This window comes from Fomitiporia mediterranea, assembly GCF_000271605.1.
Source record: "Fomitiporia mediterranea MF3/22 unplaced genomic scaffold FOMMEscaffold_7, whole genome shotgun sequence".
Taxonomy (NCBI): Eukaryota; Fungi; Basidiomycota; class Agaricomycetes; order Hymenochaetales; family Hymenochaetaceae; genus Fomitiporia; species Fomitiporia mediterranea.
In genome coordinates, this window is record NW_006760392.1 from 522,727 (window position 1) to 543,146 (window position 20,420).

Sequence of the window (20,420 nt, forward strand, 5' to 3'; positions counted from 1 at the left end):
AGTAATTCATTAGTTTTGTGGTCAAGTAAAAGACAAACACTGGTGGCAAATTTGACATATGAAGCTGAATTAATAGCTCTTGTAAGAGGAACACAGGAAGCAATCACACTTACTCATTTAGCTGAAGAGATTCTGCAGGTCTCTGATACACTAATTAATATCTATTGTAATAACAATACTGTTATACAAACAGTTACATCAGACAAACTCAAATATTCAGAACAAACAAAGCATTTAGATCATAAGAAAGATTTTATTAAATGCTACATTGAGTTAGAGTACATAAATGCAAAATACATACAGACAAACAATCAATGAGCAGATATATTAACTAAAGCACTACATGTACCACAAGTCAAACATCTTACCAGTTTACTCAGACTAGTAAGAGTTTGAAGGGGAGTATTATAAGATGATTAGTTCATCAACAGACAAACCACAAGACAATGACTTTATAATGTCTCAGTTAGAATACATACAATATAAGGACAAGAGACACTGAGCAGTCAATTGTTACCTCACCCCTTGTCTATGCATGCCCCCCTTAAGTTTTCCCTCTCAACACCTTGTGAAGTGCTTTAAATCTGTATTTGAAGTTACTGTGAAATCTCTGAATTATTTTGGATAGAGGAGTTTAGGGTGCTGTTCTGTTCTGCAAATGATATTATGGATGAATTAATAGCTGATTCCGGAATTCATGCGTCCCTTGGTGTGATGGGGGAAAGTTATCTAATTTCCTTGGATGGTTATCATATGTATATAAGATTCCTATAATCAATAGTTCTTATTAGAAGAAGTGCTGGAATATATTGTTTTAGAATATTATAGAAGGTACGCAACATCGGCATCCATTCCAAACAACTATTCCTTTTATGCCTAGTAATATCAGTAATGTCATCTTTTTCAAACTATTGAGGACTAAAATTGCTACAAATGACATGTCAGAGGGAAATTGGCTCGCCATTTTGTTAGAATAGAATTGAACTAGAAGCAGGCATAGCCCCAGATATCCTAGATAAAGACGAGGCAAAAATTCCTTTTGTGTAAAGAGCTGCTAGAGTATGACGAAGTCAGTAATTTTGACCTGAGGTACTAGTAGACTTCATCGACAACGCAAGTGCACGGTCGTGACTCGTGAAAGGAAATGAGTAAAAGGATCAAATACCGACTGACTAATATGATCGCTGATCACAAAGTCTAAGAAAGGAAAGCCGGCAATGTGACGGTCTGGTGACGGAGCACAGGTACCTGCTGTTCATCTCCATCCACCATCATCACTATGGATCTCCCTACAGACCCGCCGGACTTCATCAACAATTTTGTCAACGAGCTTAAGAGCTACGCACCCGTCGTGCTGCCCACTCTCATTATTTATGCTTTTGAAAGTGGCGCGTTTTTGAAGGTGCGAGGAGGTTGCTTATCTTTAATGTTTATCACGCGTTGAGGAGTTCTGTTGTCCTCGACGTTCATACAGCTTTGGCATGCTGTGAAGCAGCTCCCTCACCATGAGAAAGAGGTCCCCTCGGATGACTGCGAGCTGAGCATCAGCGCTGAGCACCAGGCTGAAATCGTTGCCACACGCGCTGCGGTCAAGAAAGAGGCTCGACGCATGCGGATCGGTCATGTCTGCATCCTTCTGGTTCTGCTCGCAATTACAGCATTTGAGCAGTTTGTTGCTCTCAAGGGAATGCTGAACCGTTCTCGGGATGGAGATGACAATGATACCTATGCTCCTGAAGTCGGAGATGATTCTGAATCGGATCCAGGATATATTTGGTATTACAACTCAACCTTTGGCCAGATTGATTGGACGATGTCCTATTATGCAGTAACACTATTCCTTCCCGGGATCTTGCTGCTTGCTAGGGTAAAATCCTCCTTTTGTAAAATTGACGTCTGGCATTCATCTTTTCTCTTAGATGTTGTATCTGCTACCGGGGCTGAAAGACAGGGCTGTTCTACGGGACACCAGAGGCGGTTAGTTCCACAATACCTCTCTTTTTTCCGTGCATTTTAGCTCACATATGTGCATAGTACCATTCTGGGTTCCTGTCAGATGTGATAGGCAGCGAATTCGTCGTCCACGCTGGCTAACAGCCACAGTTGTCCTGTCGTCGATACTGCTATCCATTGGTGCTCTCTGGGTTCATGATTCCATTTGCTCCGCGATTCTCTTTGCGTCGTTCATCCATTTCATGGTTTCCAACGCTCTCTGTAACAAGAAGGTAGCTTACAGGGACATTTTAATTAGTAGCTTCATTATGGTAAGCTTTAGAAGACACAAATTGGGGACTGGACTTCACTCAATTTGTTTGTCTAGATTCTTCTGACTTGTTTACTTGTCTTCAACAACCGTTCATTCGAAGACCAATGGCCGATCCGCCTTCTACGCTTCACATCACATGTTGGCGGCACGAATTGGTCTGGACTGATTATTTCGATGTTTGTGACTACTGGACACTTCCATCTCATTGCGTTCTGTTATCGCGTGGATCATGCATTTGCGCGCCCGGATGAAGTACTTGTAGGGCCTCCAGATATCCAAGTCGCAGTCCATAACGCGGCAGCAGTACCGGGAACACGTCTTTCCTATCCCTATTCACGCTTCGCAACGTCCTCGCAGCCATACCCACGCTTCAAGAAGCCTTATTTCCACACTGCAATGTGGGGCTGGCTCATTTCGTATGCCATCGTGGCTGCACTCAAGGTTACGGGCTACATTGACTGCGAGGCAGAGTCTGCAGGTTTGTTTGTGCTGTACATTGCACCGCCGCTCATGAGTGCCTTGGTTCTTCTGCGTGCTCTGGCACGTGGTGAGGTGAAGAAACTGTGGCAGTACAGGGAAGATTGGGCGCGTAATCCTGCCGATGTGCAAGACGCGGTGCTTGAGGGGAGCCGTACTCTTGAGGCGAAGCCGGCCGTGGCCGAGGAGAATGAGAAGACTTTGATTGAGGCGTGAAAGCTTATGACGGCGTAGTTCATTAGTTCATTTTGTCCTGACCCCCGCCCCTCCCTAAACTTTGACTGGACTCTGTTTGATTGTTGTATGGAGAGAAACTGTAGTATACCTTCGCCTTACCGTTTCTACTCGAATAATATTGCGTTGATATATAAGACTGTCTTTGGAAGCACGAAACTTACGCATGTTTGTCCTCCGTTTGGGGGTTTCGGAATGAAGATATTTTTGTGGCCATAGATAGCCAGGCACTATCTATGTCTTCCCCCTTCGAAAGTCGATATAGTTCTCTTAGCACAACGGGTTATGCATGAAGCGACCTGATAGGAGAGTATAGCATTAGCAAGGCTCTGCACGAATTGTGCCGTGGACGCTCAAACACAAGCGAAGTCGGAGTCATATAGCTAATTGCCGGCGTTTTGATATCTGACTGAACACTAAATACAGAATAGTTGTACTTTGCCCCCGCTCTCGTTTTAGCTTGTGGCCTGCTCTCTGTCACCAACCAATCTCCACGCCACGGTGTCGCGACCCACACGACGACGACGGCGTGCTAGTGCTAGTACATCACGGCGATGACGAGTGCCAGTGCCGTCTACGGCAATAATGGAGAACGTGACGGCGAGCGGATGCTTCCAAGTCCAAGACTTACTCAAGCCAATTCATTGAATTCAGCCCCAAGAGCTTCAGCCCCTGGTTCTGCGCCGAGACAACATTCTTTAGGTCCCGCCCCAGGAACGCGTCTGAAGCGTGCAGGCAACCTGCTCACGCCGTCTGGTGAAGCCACACCTGCTTTGCAGCAAGTCCTCTCTGCTTCTTCCGCGTCTTTCCCTATAAACACTGGTCTCGACACGCGCGAGACTGCGAGCGCGCCGACACTCACCAGGAGCGTGACATTCGGCGCCTCGTTGAAGAGGACACTAACCGAGGTCAAGAATTCGGGACTTGCGATTAAGAGGAGTCTTTCAAGTAGACGGAGGGGTGGCCTTAACTTTATACCCGTCGCCGGGAAGGACAAAAGCCAAGGGACGCGACACGGACGTAGTCTATCTGAGAACCTAGGTTCTGCTTCTACTTTGCGAGCCGGTCTTTCTCTCGGTGCTGCTGTTACTGCGGACTCTGGAGAAGTGCAACAACTTCGCCGCAGCGTTACGTTTACGTCTGCAGCACTGCCAGAGCTATTATCGCCGGAGATCAGCGAAGGTGAATACTCATATTAAATCACACGGAAAGGGTGTTAGCCCTTGTCTTCACATTTACGTTCTATATTGCTCAACGCCTCCTTTCTTTCGCTTCAACTGTAGCATCACCCACTGACCCAACGCCACCGACGCCGAAGAGTAAGTCGAAGATGGATAATGACGGAATTCACGTAGACGTCAAAGTACCTCTACTCTTGCAGGAAGGCACTCCAATGACCAAGGTCTCCGCAAAGAAAAAGAAAACCGTGCAATTCCGTATCGATCCAGACCAAGGGTATGTCCTTTGGGAATCAAAGAAATCAGGAATAAGTACGTGCATATAAGCATCTCTTCACCGAATCGTCCTCATACTAATTTGGATTTGCGAACACAGTACCGATTGAGAACATTAAAGAGATTCGCTCGGGTGCGGATGCAAGGTACTATCGAGAACAATTCCAACTTTCAGCAGAGTATGAGGCGAGGTGGCTTACAATCGTGTATATTGCTGATGGGAAGTACAAAACCTTGCATGCTATTGCTACGACTCCGGACGTCTTCGTCATGTGGGACCGCATGCTACGTGCTTTGCATGCTGTACGTCAGGAATTGATGAGCGGATTAGGACACGTTGAAGCTCGACAGAGCGTTTGGGAAAAACGATATTGGAGAGGCGCAGACGAGCAGCGCGATGATAGACTTGTATTCGACGAAGTGGAGAAGTTGTGTCGTCGGCTAAATCTGAATTTCTCAAAAGGCGACTTAATGCGTCGGTTCATGGAGGCGGACTCAAAGCAGCGAGGATATCTTGACTTTGAGGATTTTAGGCAGTTTGTCAAGCTTCTGAAAGACCGTCCCGAGTTGACGAGGTTGTACAAGAAATTGTCGGGGGAAGGTGTTTTTGACTTTATAGTGTTTGAGAGCTTTATGCGAGAGTTTCAACAGGTATGATTCACTTTGTTGTGACATGCTCATGTTTGTTCTGACTTGTGGGATCGTCGTGTTTTTATTCAAGGCAAAATTGAGCCAGGAAGAGTTAGAGACTCTGTTCAGGAAGTATGCTGACGTGCCTTCCACTACAAGATTGAGTGCGAAGATAGAGCTCCCGCCAACACCGCCTCCATCCGAACCCTCACTTCCTTCGAATGCATGTCCGCCCGACACCCAAGCCACTCCGGCTTCCGTACCGATCGCCACAGATGGAGAGACACCAACATCAGCTCCTGCTAATCCTCTCCACGCACCTCCAGAAGCAACGTCGGACCGACAAGGCTCGACCAAAACTACTTCAACCGCATCAAAGGCCGAAGTAACACCACCAGAGCTGTCCGAACTTACTATGTCTTTGGAAGCATTCACAAACTTCCTTTTGTCAACAGACAACTCGGCTTTCTCAGATCAGAATGGCAAGATTTGGCAGGATATGACGCGACCTCTGCCAGAGTACTTCATCTCGTCTTCGCATAATACCTATTTGGTTGGACATCAGCTGGTAGGTGTTAGCACGATTGAGGGCTACATTAGGGCGTTGCTTCACAGCTGTCGGAGTGTCGAGAGTACGTTCAGACTTTTTCACTAGACATGTACTTCTTGACGCTGATGTTGTTCATTCCAGTTGATATTTACGACGGCGAGTACGAGCCTGTCATCTATCATGGTAAAACCTTAACCTCCAGAGTACCTCTGCGAGACATCTGCCAAGCAATTGCGAAATATGCATTTGTTGCCTCCCCGTATCCCGTCATCATCTCCGCAGAAGTCCACTGTTCGCTAGTACAGCAAGATCTCGTGGCAAGCATCATGCGCACCGTGTTTGGCGACACGCTTGTCAGTGCACCTCCTAGCGGACGGCCAGCCATCACGGAACTGCCGAGTCCCGAGGAACTCAGAGGGAGGATATTGCTGAAAGCGAAAAACTTGAACGTTTCGGAACAGGGCGGAATTACGGAACGAAGGGTGACGGTGGATACGGAGTCGAGCTCTAGTACGAGCACGAGTGATACATCTGCTAGTGAATCGGAACATGCGCATGATGTGAGGGCGGAGTTGAGGCGAGAGTTTGATAAGGCGAGACATGTTGACGCGGTTAAAGGTAGGACTACCCAATGATTTGAGAAACGCGGAAGCTCATGTTGTCTTAACAGAAATAAGGGAGGAAATACAAAAGGTGAAGAAGGTTGAACCGATAAAGGGTGAGAACTAATGTTTAAAGTACCATGCGGATATTTATGATCGTTGCTTCCAGAGATCAAAGAAGAGTTGAGCAAAGCTCGCAACCTCTACGACCGAGTCCGCCGAAAGAAATCACCCTCTCCAGCACCGGCACGGCATGAAGCCTTTTCAGGTTCATCTAGTACTCCCTCACCACCATCTGCAGCGTCACCCAAGAGCTTCCCGTCCGAACTGCCTGCTATCGAACGGCCAAAAGTTAAAATGTCCTTCGAACTCGTTGCACTCCTCGTCTACACTGTCGGCGTCAAGTGCCGTGGATTCAACAAGAAAGAGACATATGCGCCCGAACATGTCTTTTCTCTGTCGGAACGCACGGCGAACAAAGTACTGAAGCAGAGCATGCTGGATCTGATTAAGCATAATCGTACGCATATCGTGAGGATTTATCCCAAGGGGACGCGCTTGAATTCAAGCAATTATGAGCCGCATAGATTTTGGGCAGCAGGAGCGCAGTTGGTTGCGATTAATTGGCAGACATTTGGTGCGTTTCCGACGTTTCGACTTAATTATACGAGCTCTGAACTGAACTGTTTTATTCGGTAGACTTGGGGTATATGATCAATCATTCAATGTTCCAGCGAAATGGCCGGGCCGGATATGTGCTCAAGCCTCCAGCCCTGCGCGTTCCAAGCAAGGAACTCCTTGCAAAGCATACAAATCATGCTCTGGATCTTAAGGTGAGCTGCTGCATTTCTCAATAATTACATACGTCATGGGTAGTCATTCACATAATTGTAGATCATCTCGGCTCAGCAACTACCCAGACGAAAGGATTCGGAGGGTCGGGAGATCATTGACGGCAATGTGATAGACCCATATGTTGAAGTCTCCATCCACGTCCCAGATTGGGCTCGTCCACCCTTTCAAACTGATGCGCCATCCGTCTCCATCTACCCTTCCGACACTCCATCTCCCACAGTCTCCTTCACGCCATTCCCACCCTCCACCAGCCCGGCCACGTTGTCCGGAACCGCAACTGCAAGATCGACAACCGTCCGTACCTCCGTCGTCAAAAACAATGGCTTCAACCCCATTTGGGAAGAAACCCTCTCCCTTCCATTCGATTGCGTCGGTGATATGTTCGACCTCATATTCCTCCGTATTGCTGTTCGCGACGAGAGAGACGACAGCAATGGCGAGCCGCTTGCAGTGTACTGTGTTAGTTTGGGCAGTCTGCAGATGGGGTATCGTCATTTGCCGTTGCATGATGCGCAGTTATCCCAGTATTTGTTCTCCACGCTTTTCGTGCACGTTGCTGTGAGGGAGTCTTATCTGTTGTGATTTGCGTTTCTTTTTTCCTTCCTTAACTCCGTTGACCCTTCACCTGTCCTGTCCATTCATATTATACCATCACCACTATTTCTCTTGGCACGCTCGTCGTTATGTTCTTCCTAATAAAACTTTGTATCCTCTTCTTTCATTCATTTCTAATTGCTATTACGTATGCCAATTTGCACCTTTTCCCAATGTAGCCTTTCCTTCCGTATTTGCACATTTTTCCTTTTTTTTTGTACTTCATACCACTGCAACTTCACACCCAAGCATTCTTCAATTGAAGAGATACTAGATTAATTATATACAAATAGTGTATCATTGTATTATAACCAAACAACTATTCGCAAAGTACATTTACACTTGTAACCCCCAATTCGGGATGTCGTGTTTTGTATTAAACATCAGGGGTCGACGACAAGTTTCTCAGTTCGTGATGCCAACTCTCTTGGAAGTGGAGTCCTCGATGCCTTGATGACCGGGTGTGTTGCAAAAGGAATACTTCGTTTCTATGGACATTGGCTAGTATGTTTTGGTGCTAGTTGTAGATCCACATCTATTTTTGCAGCTCGGAGGAACTCTGCCTTGATGGTCTTGGAGGAAATATCCAATTACCACAAGTAGATTCATGAGCGATTACAGAATCGTTGGTTCCGGAAAGTCCGGAAAAGGAGGTAAGAGAAATAAGTCCGTTAACGAATGTGGTTCGTACTTAACAAAAGGCGTGCATAATATTAATGTCGAAGAAAATACAACCCGGAATAATTCGAATAAATGAGCATAATTACAGTAAGTAAATGAATGCGATCGGTATAAATGCGAAAGACAAGGAAGTCTAGAAGCATGCGTCGAAAGAAGGGAAATTGACTGAAAAAGATGAAAGAAGGGAGCACGCCAGTGCTACGCGTCATGCGCTTTTATAATACTCCGGAGGCGGCGAAGACACTCTCACAGTTTCAATTTCCGACTCGACTGGTCGACCATAATGTACTTGGGGATGTACTTGGAGGCCTGGATGACTAGGTATCGGATGCAGGTCCGCCCACGCGCGATCAGCTTCGAGACTCGCTCCCCCCTCACGCCGTTCTGGTACAAGGGCGCTAGACTTTTGTTCTCTCGTCGCTGGATGCACGACAGAGGGCTGAGTGAAAGGGTTCGAGAAGTAGCGTGCCTTTTTTTCGAGCAACTCCTGCCGGATTACGTCGCGCTGCAATATCATCTCCGGGGGTAAGGCAACATCGGATTGAGAAAATGAAGCAGGACGCGAAGACTCCGCTTCATTGATATGTTTAGGCGGTCTAATGAAGAAAGGCGTCACTTCATTGCCCTCGGACTTTCTCCTTCGCTTTCTAACGCACAAAATAGAGACAACCGATACAATAAGTATCGCAATGGCTCCTCCTATTGATCCACCAATAGCCGCATTTCGGGTTGCATGACTCGTTGTTGCTGGTGCCTGAGATTCGCTTGAGGATGAGGGGTTACCATTCGAGGTGTTAGGAGCGGGCAGTGGGGTTAGTGTGGAAGAGGAATTTTTGGATACAGTAGAGGATGTCGAAGTGGTCGAACTAGTCGTAGCAGTTGCGGAAGACGTAGAGACCGGGACCGAAGTAACGTTCGCATTGTTTCTATTTTAATTTTCTATCAAGAAATCTCTTGCTAACCAATTTTAATCACGTACGTCGAATAAACTATGCGATCGAAAATAACAAGGGATTGCTTTCCCGCTGCTTCTGAAGTTATGAGGAGTCTGTGTGGAGAGTCGCTTAACCCATCCTTGGTGAAGCCCAAGACATTATATTGCAAATCGGAAGTCGCCCCAGGTTCATGATCGAAAGAGCCCACATTATTGCCATCAATTGAAAACGACATCGTCGTCGTCGTCACAATGGGGGCAGGCATATTGTTCGCCAAGATGAAGTACGCAGACACGGCATAGCCTACCAGACAATTTGTCAAGAGTGAATGCTAAGTTGACCAGGCTGAGGTAACATACCCGAAAAGCCTATCTCTATGGTGTATGCTGGGGCATTTGGAGGGCGCGTGGAATCATGCCATGTTCCATTGTAGGCTTGTGTAGCATCGGGCTTGATTGCACAAGTTGAGCAGCCTGGTCCGGGGTTCCATACGTCGGCAGGAGAGTATACTGGTTTCGCTCCTGTAACTTCATCGCCGTATGTATCATCAACTGTTATATTCCTCGCAGCGGCTGAAGGTAGCAGAGTCGCGAGGAGTGGTAGGAAAAGAACGAATGAGAGGTGAAACGATGCCATACTACGCTGTGCACAATCTGCACCGCATTTTAATCAATCCAGCATCGGAAATGCTGGCGAGCTTAGCTTCGACTCACCTAGGCAATGTTTTGGGATGACGGGGCTACAATAAATACCATTACGCAGGTGGGTTGGGACGAGCAAGGACGTGCTGCGATACCCTGCTTCGAAAGTCCATCATCGGCCTGATTATTAACGAAAATCTCGGGCCATGTTGCATCGGAGTAAGCAGTGAAGGGCATGAAACATAGGAGTACGGATTGGGATAAATCTCCGAAGGAGCTAACCAGAACTCGTAAGGATCTAGTTCAATGAACGGTACACATCATTCCAAGTTATCGAAGCGTGTCGACAAGTCGATCGAGGCTGCTTGACGAGACTTCTTCATACTCGATTTGGCTAAGACGAGATTGAGTAGAAACCCGAACTCACTTCTGTGCCTTGTCGTGATCACCCATGGAACGAAATGGTTCTTGCGATAAATCCAGAAAGCTGTGTCAGAAATCTGGTATCTTCGAACGACGTAGCGATAGATATTTGCGCATGGGCGGTCCGTACCTCTCGGGTTTCTTGCGCTGCACCTTTTATTGAGAGCATTCGAGAGTACCCTCAACGTAGTCCAGTGGAACCATCAGTCAGGAGTCAGGACTGATGGAACATACGCGAATGCGGAAGAGAACATGTAATCTACGATGCTGTACACGAATTTCAGCGGATCTTTGTGGGCGTCGCGAGAGAAGCAGGTCGTAAGGACCACGTACGCCAAGCGGAAGACTCAGTAAGGAAATTTCTTTATTTTTTCCCTGGTGTTGTAGCAGCTTTCGTAGGGCAATGTTTGCCCCCAATTTTCATGGTGAAAGATTTCTGAGAGCCCCTATCAGTCTCTTCGTAAAGACGTGGACCTCGACTGCTTGACCCTGGGGAAGTAGCCGGGTATGAATGCGGGGATTGGATTTGCATAGCGGCACAGGTCGAGCCTGTTCATTGCGAAGATTGCAAAGTGTATTAATAGTTTGTGCACCCCTTGCAGTTCCACGATCTTCATTAGTTGCCCTGGAACATGTGGAAGAGGATCAAGAGATTGGTGGGTCCAGAATGAAGGGGAGCAACAGGAATTATGCAGTTGGTTATGTAATGAGCCAAAAGCTGTCTGCACAGCAAAGGCATTATATATAGCCTGCTAGAATTAGTGTTTAGTATTTATGAAAATTTGGCATTGTCAATCCCTATAATTAAATCTTATGAATTTTATTTGTTTTCTTCTGAGACTCATGAGCCAGATTTTTCAAGTTGTGATACCCGTGCCAAACATTTTCTAGTAAAAAAGGTCGAAATTTATAAAATGCTATTGTTAGAGTACATATTTATCAAGCTTACACATAAAATATTTCAGCTAGCCAATTTTTCATTCATTCCTTAACGTGATTTCGTAAAACGGACTTAGATAATTTACATTATTCAAGCAGAAACGCGCAATAGAAAACGACAACAAGCACAAGTTCATCGGACACGACAGTAAGGTACATCCTCAAAAGGAATCGAAAAGGGCTAACACGGGAAATAAGGAAAGCAGCGTTTAACAAAAGATAACGCAAATCTCGATAATGCTAAATGAACAAAATCGTGAGCATGGACGAAGGATTACGAGTGAGATAATCCAATGAATGCCAGAATCAATCGTGCCAGCGGGTCACTTCGGAGGTGGAGTCCGCGGACCTGTAATTAGCATTATTAATCACTAGCAGTCAAACGAAACAGTCGCTGGAGAAAACACACCGAAAAGGCCATCATCCTTAGGTGCAGGAGCAGGTGGTGTAGCAGGTACTGGGGCTGAACCCATCCTCGGCTGAGGTGTTACAAGTGGATTCGCTACAATTCACAAAGTCCAAGGTCAAGACGAGGAAAGTGTATAAGAAATTCGTGTATCAGGTAAACAGACAGATCCTACACATACGTTTCCATTGCGCCCACGCTGGTAACTGAGGAGAGGGTATTGCGGGTGCAGGTGCGCCAGTGATCTGCTGAGGTGGTGGGCTCTTGGCTTTGTGCTTCGGACGGCGTGGTTCGTGCTTCACGATCGTCCGCCATGCCGGAGGTGCAGGCTCGCGCGGGACGTCTTCAATCGCGGGCTGTGGTAGAGGTGCAGGCAGTGCTTCTGGACCCGGCTGCATATATGCACAAGCAACAACGGGTGCAAATGTCATCAACAGTCAATATATATCGATCGGGATAGAGCACTAGGTTAAGCATGGACATACTTTCGGAGCCCAATCTGGTGTATATTCTCCTCCAGCTCCGTGCTTTGACTTCACAGCCATGAGTTCTGCGATCTCACTGTCCATAATCGGAACATACAACCAGATCGAAGATATCACGGTCAGCCTTTGAATCACTAGCCGCTCGAACAAATGAATCCTAATGAACAACTCACTATTGTAACTGTCGTCGTTCATCCCGAAGTTGACCAACTTCCTGTAGAAGGATGCGCACTTCGCTCGCAAGTGCCTTCGTGAAATCGTTGATGTGCCTAAAGTCAGGAATAACAAAAATAATACATGGTTAACACACACTCGGCGCTAAAGGTTGCTAGGCGGTATGTGAACGTAGTAAATGAACCACGTACTTTGGCGGAGCCGTCGGTTGACCTCTCTTACCACCGTTCATTGCAAAATAGAATGCCTACGACGAATTACTAGGATGTTGACGGTGATTGACGAATGCGGCAGTGTCAGGGATTTGTGCTGAAGACGGCGACCGTTGTGGGCGTGGGCAAGTTGATTACTTTGGTGGAAATGCTGCTCATGAACGGCGGACACGCGGCTTACTCTCAACGACCGCCGTTAACAATAACCACGCAAACAACACGTTGCGTTTTCCTCCGTTATATGACGTCTGCGACTGAAATATGGCTTAGCTTCAAATCCTAGAATGGCCTCGCAAGTCCGCACTGAAGGACTGAGTATTTTGTACACACAAGGTGGACATCATCTCCGCATTCAGAGACCAAATAACATGAAGGTCTTGTCTGCTTGCAATTTCCTTGGGACCGACCGTTTGGACAACGTTACTTCGCATCTCAGCTTATGAACTATGTGTCTACTGCAAGGCCTTCTGGATCATGTCAACTGTTCCATTTCATTTGTTCTATCCTACAAGCATCTTAAGGAAGTGATAGATCATCAGTCTGCTGCTTTCAATGCCACTACGATTTGGTGCTACAATACAAGCTTGCATTGCGATCGACACCACGACCAGCCAGCCAGCCCACCTAAGCTTGACTTCTTTGGTCTTTTCTCTTCTAGTCTCTCAAGCAATAGACGACTGTGAATGTCTCAACTTCCTGTAACTTTGTAGTAGTAACTTAGCATGACATCAAGTCCACCCATCTCTGTCAACCTTATCCTTTTCCTCAAGACAAACCAACATTTTTGAAAGTATCTATATTTTCTAACCAAGTATGTACTTTGAAATTATTCTCACTTAAAGATTCAAATCCTATCTTGTCAATTTTCTATCATGATCAGTAGTGATTGCTTCAGCAGAAATACAGCCTGATTCCCTGTGTTTGTTTGTTTTTAAATTTAAAAAATCTCATTATCTTAAAAGATGTGTATTATTTCTTCCCCTATTTCTACTAGATCATTCTTGACAGTCCTGCACAAAAGTGTATTCTAACAATATCCTTACTTTGTTGATTATTTCCATTGCTTTAACACATTACAATCTAACATACTCTTCTAATTTGAATGTTGTGCACAATTGTATAATTTTATGATTCTGCTTGCTTAGATTTCAAAACAAAGAGACATTACTTTTGAGACAGTAAGAAACAGCTGGCTGAAATATACAGCCTCTCTCTTTTACCAACACTTAAGTAACAATCAACATACAAATCCTTCATACAGTACATCAAGTAACCATCACTTTCACAGAAGAAAAACAGAGAAGGCAACCAATTCATTTTGTTCATTGTTATAACATAACACAGCAAAATATCTAATCAACGAAAAAAGAAATCCAAGTCCATGCTGCTGCTAACGTTTCTCGCATAACAACATTTGAGAAACATCAAACTATATCAAACGTAATTGTGGTGGGGGGGAGAGGAATAGGAAGAGGGATCAATGGATTAAGAAGCTGGAATGGTGAACATATATAGCAGAAGCAGATAGGGAGAATACAGAAAAAGAAAAAGAAAGGGGGAAATGCAGACGAGAAGAGGAGAAAGGCGAACGAGAAGAGATAAAAGCACAACAAATCAAAATCAAATAATATATGCAAAAAGCAGTCCAGGCGCTTCACAAAAAGTAGAAGCGAGAATAGATAACCCATGAAGTTAGTGAGCGCAGTGCGAAGGGGGCGAGTACGAGGATTCGTGGTTCGTGATTGATGATGGTGGTGCGTCGCATCGTCGGTGGGGATCAAATCGGAAGAGTGGCGTGTGTAGGCGTTGTGTTTCTGTAAGGTGGGGCCGCAACGGTCGTACACGGACGCAGCTCGTAACATGTTCCAGAATGACATTCCAAACACGAAACGTGGATGTGCAGACGTGAGACGTCGGGGCGTGTATGCACGGATAAACATCCATAGCGTAGACGGACGGGTGAACGTTAAGCCCGTCCTTCAAATCACCGTGTGCGAAAAGCGGATAGGATCGTAAGACAGTAAGGCATTTGCGTATCATCAATGATCATATCATGATGCGTAGGCCAAAAAGATGAAGGTGAAGAACAACACTCGGACGGACGGAGCGAGGTAGTCGAAGTCGAAGATGTCGAAGATAACAAGGGGTCGGGACAAGGGACAAGGGGGAGGACTCGGACCGTGTCAAGGCCCGGGCCAGACCGAACGGAAGTAACCCTCATGCGAGCGAACATGCGTATATGCGAAATCAAATGTGGCGGACAGTGGCGAAATCCAATACATGTCAGAAAGTGAGAAGGTAAAACACAATGCTGCAAGTACGCAAAAAGGATACGAAATGAAGTTTTCAGAATCATACTTCCTCAACTAATCTCGACCGCGAGGGAGGAGTAGGAGGAAGTCCAGGCGGTCGTCGTAAAGGCGGCGGAGGCCTATTCGTTCTCCGCTGATTTTGCTGTTATTCGCGGAAACGAAATCAGAAGTCAGGACAAAGGGACACAAAGGGACGAGTATAGAGAGGGATAAACCAAAGCATGTGATCAAAATAGAGTGAGTGAGTATATTGACGGAGAGGTGGAAAGCGGAAGAAGGGGAGGAGGAATGTGCCACGTACATGTCTCGACATGATCAACTTCGCCATAGATAGAGGTTTTGTCTGATCAGGAAACGGCGACGCTAAATCCCCAATTCCCAGGCAACGTATCAATCATAACGTGATATCACACCCGTAAAGTGCACGATGTGAAATGTTATTGACGGAGCCCGACGTATGTGAGAGTGATAGTGAGTGAGTGAGTGAGTGAATGAGCGACAACTACGAGGCAACGTAGCAACGAGCAACGAGCAACTCACGCGGACGAAACAGCAGTCCCGGTCTTCGTACGCCAGTCCACGTCGATGCAGGCATACGCACAAGTTCATGCCCTCCAATATACCCCATCATCATTCCTCGTTCCCGCTCACTGTTGTTATCGCTTATTAACCTCTCCCTCTCCTTCTCGTCCTTCGCAGAAGCAGAACCGAACCGAATAGCAGCCTGTAGTAACGACATTCCCGTGCTAATTTCCCTTCCAGAAACGGGTCGACCAAGCTGGAATTGGAGGAGCTGAGCAGCTTTTGAAGGTGTAGCCGAAGACGAGGGATCTGAGTCCTGAGGTTGGCCAACGTTGGCAGAGAACGCCGCTGCACCGACTCGTGCAAGCACGAACACGGTGGTAAGGAACGAGAGCAGAGAGAGGAGGGTGGACAAGCTCGGAATGATGCTCATTGTGTTGTATGCCCTTATAACAGCATATACTAATACCAGGGACGACGAGGAGGATCTGGAGGGTGGAGCACGTAGGGATGCCTTCCGTCCCTAGCTAAGTAGGCCTTTTCGCCACAGACGAGTTGCCAATTCCCGCTCGTATCGCCGAGAGTAGGAGAATATCCTCGCCGGCTGTTGAGAGCGCAAGACGAAGGCAGGGAGATGGAGGAGACGGGGAGGAGCGGACGGTATCGCAGGAGTGGGTACGAGAGTAAGTAAGCACACGGACTCTTGCCCGACACCGGAGAGGCAAGTATGCGCCGGCGTAACCTCGCAATTTGCACAATCTCTCCTTATTTGGAAGTGCGCCTCTCTATATGGATATTGTTGTGTAACACACCCTCGGGTAAAGTCGAGACCATCCATCTGAGATCAGTCACTCATATACACGGCCCTCCTGATCGTCGATTCCTCTTTATTTCACAGATAATCGTCCTGTGTAGAGAGGTAGATCTCTGTATATCAGTACTAGCATTACAATCATTTGAAGGAAATAGGGCAAAGTAATCACCCAAAACACCTGCACTGAACGCAATATTATTATTACTAATGCATGCATACGTGTCGCTCCCAGAGCACAACACGCATAATCTGACTCCACCTAATCTTCACTTCATCTTCCTCGTCTTCCCCCCGGACCAGGTTGCGGTTGCGAGTATTTACCCAGTTATGACGTCGTAATAAACCCGCACCTGCCCCGCATCCGAGTCTCTACCGCATATCTCACTTGCTGCGAAGCTGTTTTGTATCAGCGTATGGCCTCATGGCATATGTGTATCCCATTACGATGTAGAGCAATTAATATCTGTGCGGAGTTTCTCCTGCAGCATACGAAGCACACACACAGAAATGAGAGGGAAGAAACTATGTGATTAGGAAATACATTACTCTACATATATACATTAGACCATGCACACGCCATAAAACCCCTACAACCCCGACCTCGCACAGCACACTACCAGTCCGTAGGTCGTAACCCATAAGCATGCCACCAGACAGACCGCATTGCAAGTACTACATGAGCATATAGCACACAGGACACAGAGCAAACAAAGAGATGAAGAGGGAGTCCGGGCTCAAGAATAAAGAGTACATGGTGACAGACCGTCATAAGAAATATCAATATCAATAGAAAGCAAACAGAAAAGAAACCAGATCAAAATTAAATGAAAAGGGAAGGTGAGGGTGAGAGAACTTTCATGTATCGCAATATCGCAATTGAATCGCGGAATCATATAAGATCGAGGTGTCGAAGGTTCGATCGCAGAATTCCATCTTGCACTATCGTAAGAAATCAAAAATCAGAATTAGCATACATTCGTTGATTAAGAGGAAGCACGGAAGTAATGATAGACAGAAGAGAAGAATGAGGTGGGAAGCAAAACGTACCTGCCGCGAGTGTCTTTGCCGTCGCTTGAGTATCCTACATAAGGCAGAAAGGCGTAGATAAGCAACAATAGATTGAGGAACAGGGACTGCGCGGCTTACGATAACGGAGGTAAAGTGGACGTGAAGTCCCCTGTGCTCTTTTGAGTAGTGTTTGCAGACTTCCATGAATTTTGCTCGGAGGACTAAGAATAATACGCAGGCAATCGTCAGTCAACTTGGGTGGGACGCAAAGGCAGAAACGGAATGAATACTCACATTTCCCAACAGGCGCCGCGTCATTCTCACCATCTCCATAACTTTTTACAAAGTCTCCGAATCGTACCCCATTCTTCAGCTTCCGGTCCAACAAATCACACTTATTCAAGAACAGCACCAACTCAGTCCTTGCAAGTAACTTGTTTGAGCAAACCATCTTCCATAATTGCATGCTGTCGTCAAGACGGTTCACGCGCACGTCCTCCACGAGTCGCTCATCGAAGCAGTTGATGGGTGCGAGGAAAATGATGGCGTGTACGTCGTCGAAGTAGGCTGGCCATTGTGCGCGTAGCGAACGAGAACCGCCGACGTCGTAAATGAGCCATTCGCGACCTGGCTCTGGACCGGAATCAAAAACAAGGGAATGTTCTTGTACACCAACAGTACGCAAACGCGCACGGATGACATCGTCGTCTGACGGCGTATAACGGAGAGACGCGACGCGCTCAATTTCATGTAGGAAGCTGCGATATTGTTATCATCCAGCTTCGGTAAAATGGAAGGGATGGGTAAAGAAAGAAAGACGCACAAGTCTGCACAGTCCAACAGCTTCACTTTCCGTTCACGTATAATCTCTCTCACGACTTTATCCCTCCATAGGGCTTTCATGTCCATGGCTGCCCGTGCGATAGCAATCGAATCGGGATCACCATCTGCCCCGCCATCACGACTCGACCGCGAATTCCTCGGACGGAATCTTTGCAGTGCGTTCTTCCATCCATTCGAGCGGACGAAGAATTCTTGTGATTTTCGGGCACGCAATAGAGCACTGGGTGATGCTACTGAAGATGAGTTAGGAGTCTTGGGACCAGTCGTGCTTTGAGGTTCGTTCGTGATATCTCGGAAGGACACAACAGGTTGAGGACCGCTAGTTGTCTGAGGTTCAGGGACGCTGACGTGATCATACCCAAACTCTTCGGCACCAGAACCAAGCTTCACCTCCAAGTTTCTCTGCACGGAGCGCAAAGGCGTTAGCTTAGCAACAAGTGTGCGATGGGCGTCAGTCAAGTTGAACTTCGGCTCGTTAACGTTAATCGACTCGGCCTCGTCACCCGTCTCAGGGCCGGTAAGGATCGACGCGTTATCAGTGTCAATGCTCAACGAAATATGAACGCCAGGGTCGTTCTCATCTTCGCTTGCATTACTACTACCATTACCATTATCGAGTTCGCGGGATACTGCAGCTGCGATGGCGTTCACGGAGCGCACGAGGTTGAGCTGAATCACTGCGCGCCAAGCCTCTTTTTCTGCCGTCCATGCTTTGCGCGCATATGTCAACTGAAAATCTGCCCATAGCCCATTAGTCTCGTATTTCTTTCTCTGAAGATCGTGTTTTTACTTGGGAAGAAACGCACTTTTGAGTGTGGTAGACTTTCCGCTCTCACTCTGACCAAGAAGCAACACCTTCACGGGTTGACCCTTCTTCCGCTTTGCAGCGCTCTCAGCAGCCAGCCGCGCATCAATCTCGTCGCTCCGCTTTTTTGCGAGCGTTTCGTCTCTTTCTCGGGCTGCTCGTGCTTCTGGAGACTCGTCGGGAGGTGGCGCGAGCGCTCGCACGAGAGGGTCGTCGTCTGTGATGGTTGCGGTGCGAGTACGGCCCATGGTTGTTGTTGACTATGTCTCACTGAGTGATTGTGATAAGAGTGGTGATACCGGGTAGGTTTATGTGGGTATTGCGCCAGGCAACGAACGATAGAAAAAGATGGGGGAGGGGACGAGTCAAGCGTGGGCAAGGGAGAGGGCGAGACAGGTCGGTGTCGGACGGGAGCGAGGCCAGGTGAGTGGAGTGGACAAGTTAAAGTGACGGGTAAATGAAATATAGGATGTTGACAGTGGCAGGGTTCGTGGTTGCCTGTCAATGTCAGACCTCTCTGAGTCTGAAAAGCGCTGCGCTTACGAAGGACACAGTCGGAGTCGGGTCAGGTCAGGAAGACACGAGAGGCCGCAGAGTATGAGGAACAATCAGGGGATCACTGATCCAGCGCAGTTGGTTGCAGTGCCCAAATGAGAGGATCAGTCGCTCTAACACTCCTGCACCGGGCACTCTCTGATCACCGCACCGCAAATAGAGACAGTGGAGACAAGAATGGACAGCGCGGAGGAGATCAGAGAAGACGGGCGTGGAGGATGGAAGCTCACTGTGTGAGTTATACATTGATCCAATACAACTTGGGTTCAGTAGGTGTATGCCCATATGCCCTAGCTCCGTCTCTGTCATCAGGAGTTACCCGGCCAATCCCCCCTCTAGCAAGTGCCTGCATGACGAGCAGCTATTGTGATCCGTATCTCAGCGAATATTCAAAAGGAAGACAAGCATCATCACAGGACACTCTAAGCTAGATTTCGATAAGACATAAGAGTGATCGTCATCTGCGCTAGTACGCCTATGTCCGCCACCACGTTCTTTCCACTGTACACAAGACTCGTTAGCTCTAACTAGCCCTAGTCCCCATTGTCCCCCTTCGTGTGCAGATCCGGATCGACAAGCAAGTCGTCCCTGCCCACGCAAACCACTCGATCACCTCGTGCCTCCCGGCCTTTGACTGATCTCGGAAAATATACCGAACGGTACACCACGTTTCATTCGCATGGTTATAATTCCACGTAACAATGACTATCATCACTCTCTTATAATACGTACGAGCGCTATGCTACACTGTGCGACTTGTCGGATCAGAGCCCAACGTCTACCGTTACTCAGGAATTTCCTCGGGCCATCGATCGCGCTAAACAGACAAGATTTCATTACTTTGGCCAACGAATGATTTGTTGTAACGCATATTCACAAACCCATACTAAAGTCCATAACCTCAAACTCGTTTGAAGTGTGTCTAACATACGGGACTACAAATTCGGAGATAAGGGACTCAAGGAGATAAAAGAGAGACAAAGGTCTTGCGATAAAGTCGTAT

At 47.1% G+C, this 20,420-nt stretch overlaps 7 protein-coding genes across 7 annotated transcripts; 2 read left to right on the plus strand and 5 right to left on the minus strand.

The window, feature by feature from the left end:
• Positions 1 to 1,279: 1,279 nt before the first annotated feature.
• FOMMEDRAFT_147084 (uncharacterized protein) lies at positions 1,280 to 3,099 on the plus strand (the record flags this gene model as incomplete). Its single annotated transcript, XM_007267268.1, has 5 exons — positions 1,280 to 1,402; positions 1,475 to 1,867; positions 1,920 to 1,977; positions 2,035 to 2,264; positions 2,321 to 3,099. 5 exons carry the CDS (start codon positions 1,280 to 1,282, stop codon positions 2,957 to 2,959), a joined length of 1,443 nt encoding a protein of 480 aa, XP_007267330.1. The 3' UTR covers positions 2,960 to 3,099.
• Positions 3,100 to 3,460: 361 nt separating this feature from the next.
• FOMMEDRAFT_124022 (PLC-like phosphodiesterase) lies at positions 3,461 to 7,964 on the plus strand. The gene is made up of 9 exons (XM_007267269.1): positions 3,461 to 4,159; positions 4,261 to 4,467; positions 4,532 to 5,082; positions 5,153 to 5,693; positions 5,753 to 6,229; positions 6,282 to 6,329; positions 6,383 to 6,850; positions 6,913 to 7,046; positions 7,108 to 7,964. Exons 1-9 carry the CDS (start codon positions 3,532 to 3,534, stop codon positions 7,648 to 7,650), a joined length of 3,597 nt encoding a protein of 1,198 aa, XP_007267331.1. The 5' UTR covers positions 3,461 to 3,531; the 3' UTR covers positions 7,651 to 7,964.
• Positions 7,965 to 8,161: 197 nt separating this feature from the next.
• Positions 8,162 to 10,055, minus strand: FOMMEDRAFT_147086 (uncharacterized protein). Its single transcript, XM_007267270.1, has 4 exons — positions 9,992 to 10,055; positions 9,638 to 9,931; positions 9,323 to 9,581; positions 8,162 to 9,269 (listed from the first exon to the last, which is right to left on the minus strand). The coding sequence occupies exons 2-4, from the start codon at positions 9,912 to 9,914 to the stop codon at positions 8,549 to 8,551; spliced, it is 1,257 nt and encodes a 418-aa protein (XP_007267332.1). The 5' UTR covers positions 9,915 to 9,931; positions 9,992 to 10,055; the 3' UTR covers positions 8,162 to 8,548.
• Positions 10,056 to 10,249: 194 nt separating this feature from the next.
• Positions 10,250 to 10,511, minus strand: FOMMEDRAFT_157057 (uncharacterized protein; the record flags this gene model as incomplete). Its single annotated transcript, XM_007267271.1, has 2 exons — positions 10,250 to 10,313; positions 10,369 to 10,511. The coding sequence occupies 2 exons, from the start codon at positions 10,509 to 10,511 to the stop codon at positions 10,250 to 10,252; spliced, it is 207 nt and encodes a 68-aa protein (XP_007267333.1).
• Positions 10,512 to 11,349: 838 nt separating this feature from the next.
• Positions 11,350 to 12,711, minus strand: FOMMEDRAFT_108953 (uncharacterized protein). The gene is made up of 6 exons (XM_007267272.1): positions 12,538 to 12,711; positions 12,346 to 12,441; positions 12,173 to 12,248; positions 11,869 to 12,079; positions 11,691 to 11,783; positions 11,350 to 11,630 (listed from the first exon to the last, which is right to left on the minus strand). The coding sequence occupies exons 1-6, from the start codon at positions 12,576 to 12,578 to the stop codon at positions 11,605 to 11,607; spliced, it is 543 nt and encodes a 180-aa protein (XP_007267334.1). The 5' UTR covers positions 12,579 to 12,711; the 3' UTR covers positions 11,350 to 11,604.
• Positions 12,712 to 14,010: 1,299 nt separating this feature from the next.
• On the minus strand, positions 14,011 to 16,045 carry FOMMEDRAFT_141141 (uncharacterized protein). The gene is made up of 3 exons (XM_007267273.1): positions 15,411 to 16,045; positions 15,172 to 15,233; positions 14,011 to 15,012 (listed from the first exon to the last, which is right to left on the minus strand). Exons 1-3 carry the CDS (start codon positions 15,823 to 15,825, stop codon positions 14,911 to 14,913), a joined length of 579 nt encoding a protein of 192 aa, XP_007267335.1. The 5' UTR covers positions 15,826 to 16,045; the 3' UTR covers positions 14,011 to 14,910.
• A 676-nt stretch (positions 16,046 to 16,721) lies between these two features.
• On the minus strand, positions 16,722 to 19,624 carry FOMMEDRAFT_124029 (G-alpha-domain-containing protein). Its single transcript, XM_007267274.1, has 6 exons — positions 18,864 to 19,624; positions 18,038 to 18,794; positions 17,509 to 17,972; positions 17,353 to 17,435; positions 17,254 to 17,287; positions 16,722 to 17,145 (listed from the first exon to the last, which is right to left on the minus strand). Exons 1-6 carry the CDS (start codon positions 19,108 to 19,110, stop codon positions 17,096 to 17,098), a joined length of 1,635 nt encoding a protein of 544 aa, XP_007267336.1. The 5' UTR covers positions 19,111 to 19,624; the 3' UTR covers positions 16,722 to 17,095.
• Between the last annotated feature and the right edge of the window lie 796 nt (positions 19,625 to 20,420).

Bases quoted from the DNA above. Each gene is read 5' to 3' on its own strand.
- FOMMEDRAFT_141141 (XM_007267273.1), bottom strand. From the start codon at position 15,825: ATGAGCATCATTCCGAGCTTGTCCACCCTCCTCTCTCTGCTCTCGTTC. The intron at 15,234-15,410 runs GTGAGTTGCTCG...TTGGGGATTTAG, and splicing joins GGGACTGCTGTTTCGTCCGC to CGTCGCCGTTTCCTGATCAG. The intron at 15,013-15,171 runs GTACGTGGCACA...CGCGAATAACAG, and splicing joins AGTTGATCATGTCGAGACAT to CAAAATCAGCGGAGAACGAA.
- FOMMEDRAFT_124029 (XM_007267274.1), bottom strand. From the start codon at position 19,110: ATGGGCCGTACTCGCACCGCAACCATCACAGACGACGACCCTCTCGTG. The intron at 17,436-17,508 runs GTGAGTATTCAT...TATTATTCTTAG, and splicing joins CGCGGCGCCTGTTGGGAAAT to TCCTCCGAGCAAAATTCATG. The intron at 17,146-17,253 runs GTACGTTTTGCT...TTCTTACGATAG, and splicing joins GGCAAAGACACTCGCGGCAG to TGCAAGATGGAATTCTGCGA.
- FOMMEDRAFT_147086 (XM_007267270.1), bottom strand. From the start codon at position 9,914: ATGGCATCGTTTCACCTCTCATTCGTTCTTTTCCTACCACTCCTCGCG. The intron at 9,582-9,637 runs GTATGTTACCTC...ATTGTCTGGTAG, and splicing joins CATAGAGATAGGCTTTTCGG to GCTATGCCGTGTCTGCGTAC. The intron at 9,270-9,322 runs GTACGTGATTAA...AAATTAAAATAG, and splicing joins GATCGCATAGTTTATTCGAC to AAACAATGCGAACGTTACTT.
- FOMMEDRAFT_124022 (XM_007267269.1), top strand. From the start codon at position 3,532: ATGACGAGTGCCAGTGCCGTCTACGGCAATAATGGAGAACGTGACGGC. The intron at 5,083-5,152 runs GTATGATTCACT...TTTTTATTCAAG, and splicing joins TTATGCGAGAGTTTCAACAG to GCAAAATTGAGCCAGGAAGA. The intron at 7,047-7,107 runs GTGAGCTGCTGC...ACATAATTGTAG, and splicing joins ATCATGCTCTGGATCTTAAG to ATCATCTCGGCTCAGCAACT.
- FOMMEDRAFT_108953 (XM_007267272.1), bottom strand. From the start codon at position 12,578: ATGAACGGTGGTAAGAGAGGTCAACCGACGGCTCCGCCAAA. The intron at 12,442-12,537 runs GTACGTGGTTCA...TCCTGACTTTAG, and splicing joins CAACCGACGGCTCCGCCAAA to GCACATCAACGATTTCACGA. The intron at 11,784-11,868 runs GTATGTGTAGGA...TGTGAATTGTAG, and splicing joins AGCGTGGGCGCAATGGAAAC to CGAATCCACTTGTAACACCT.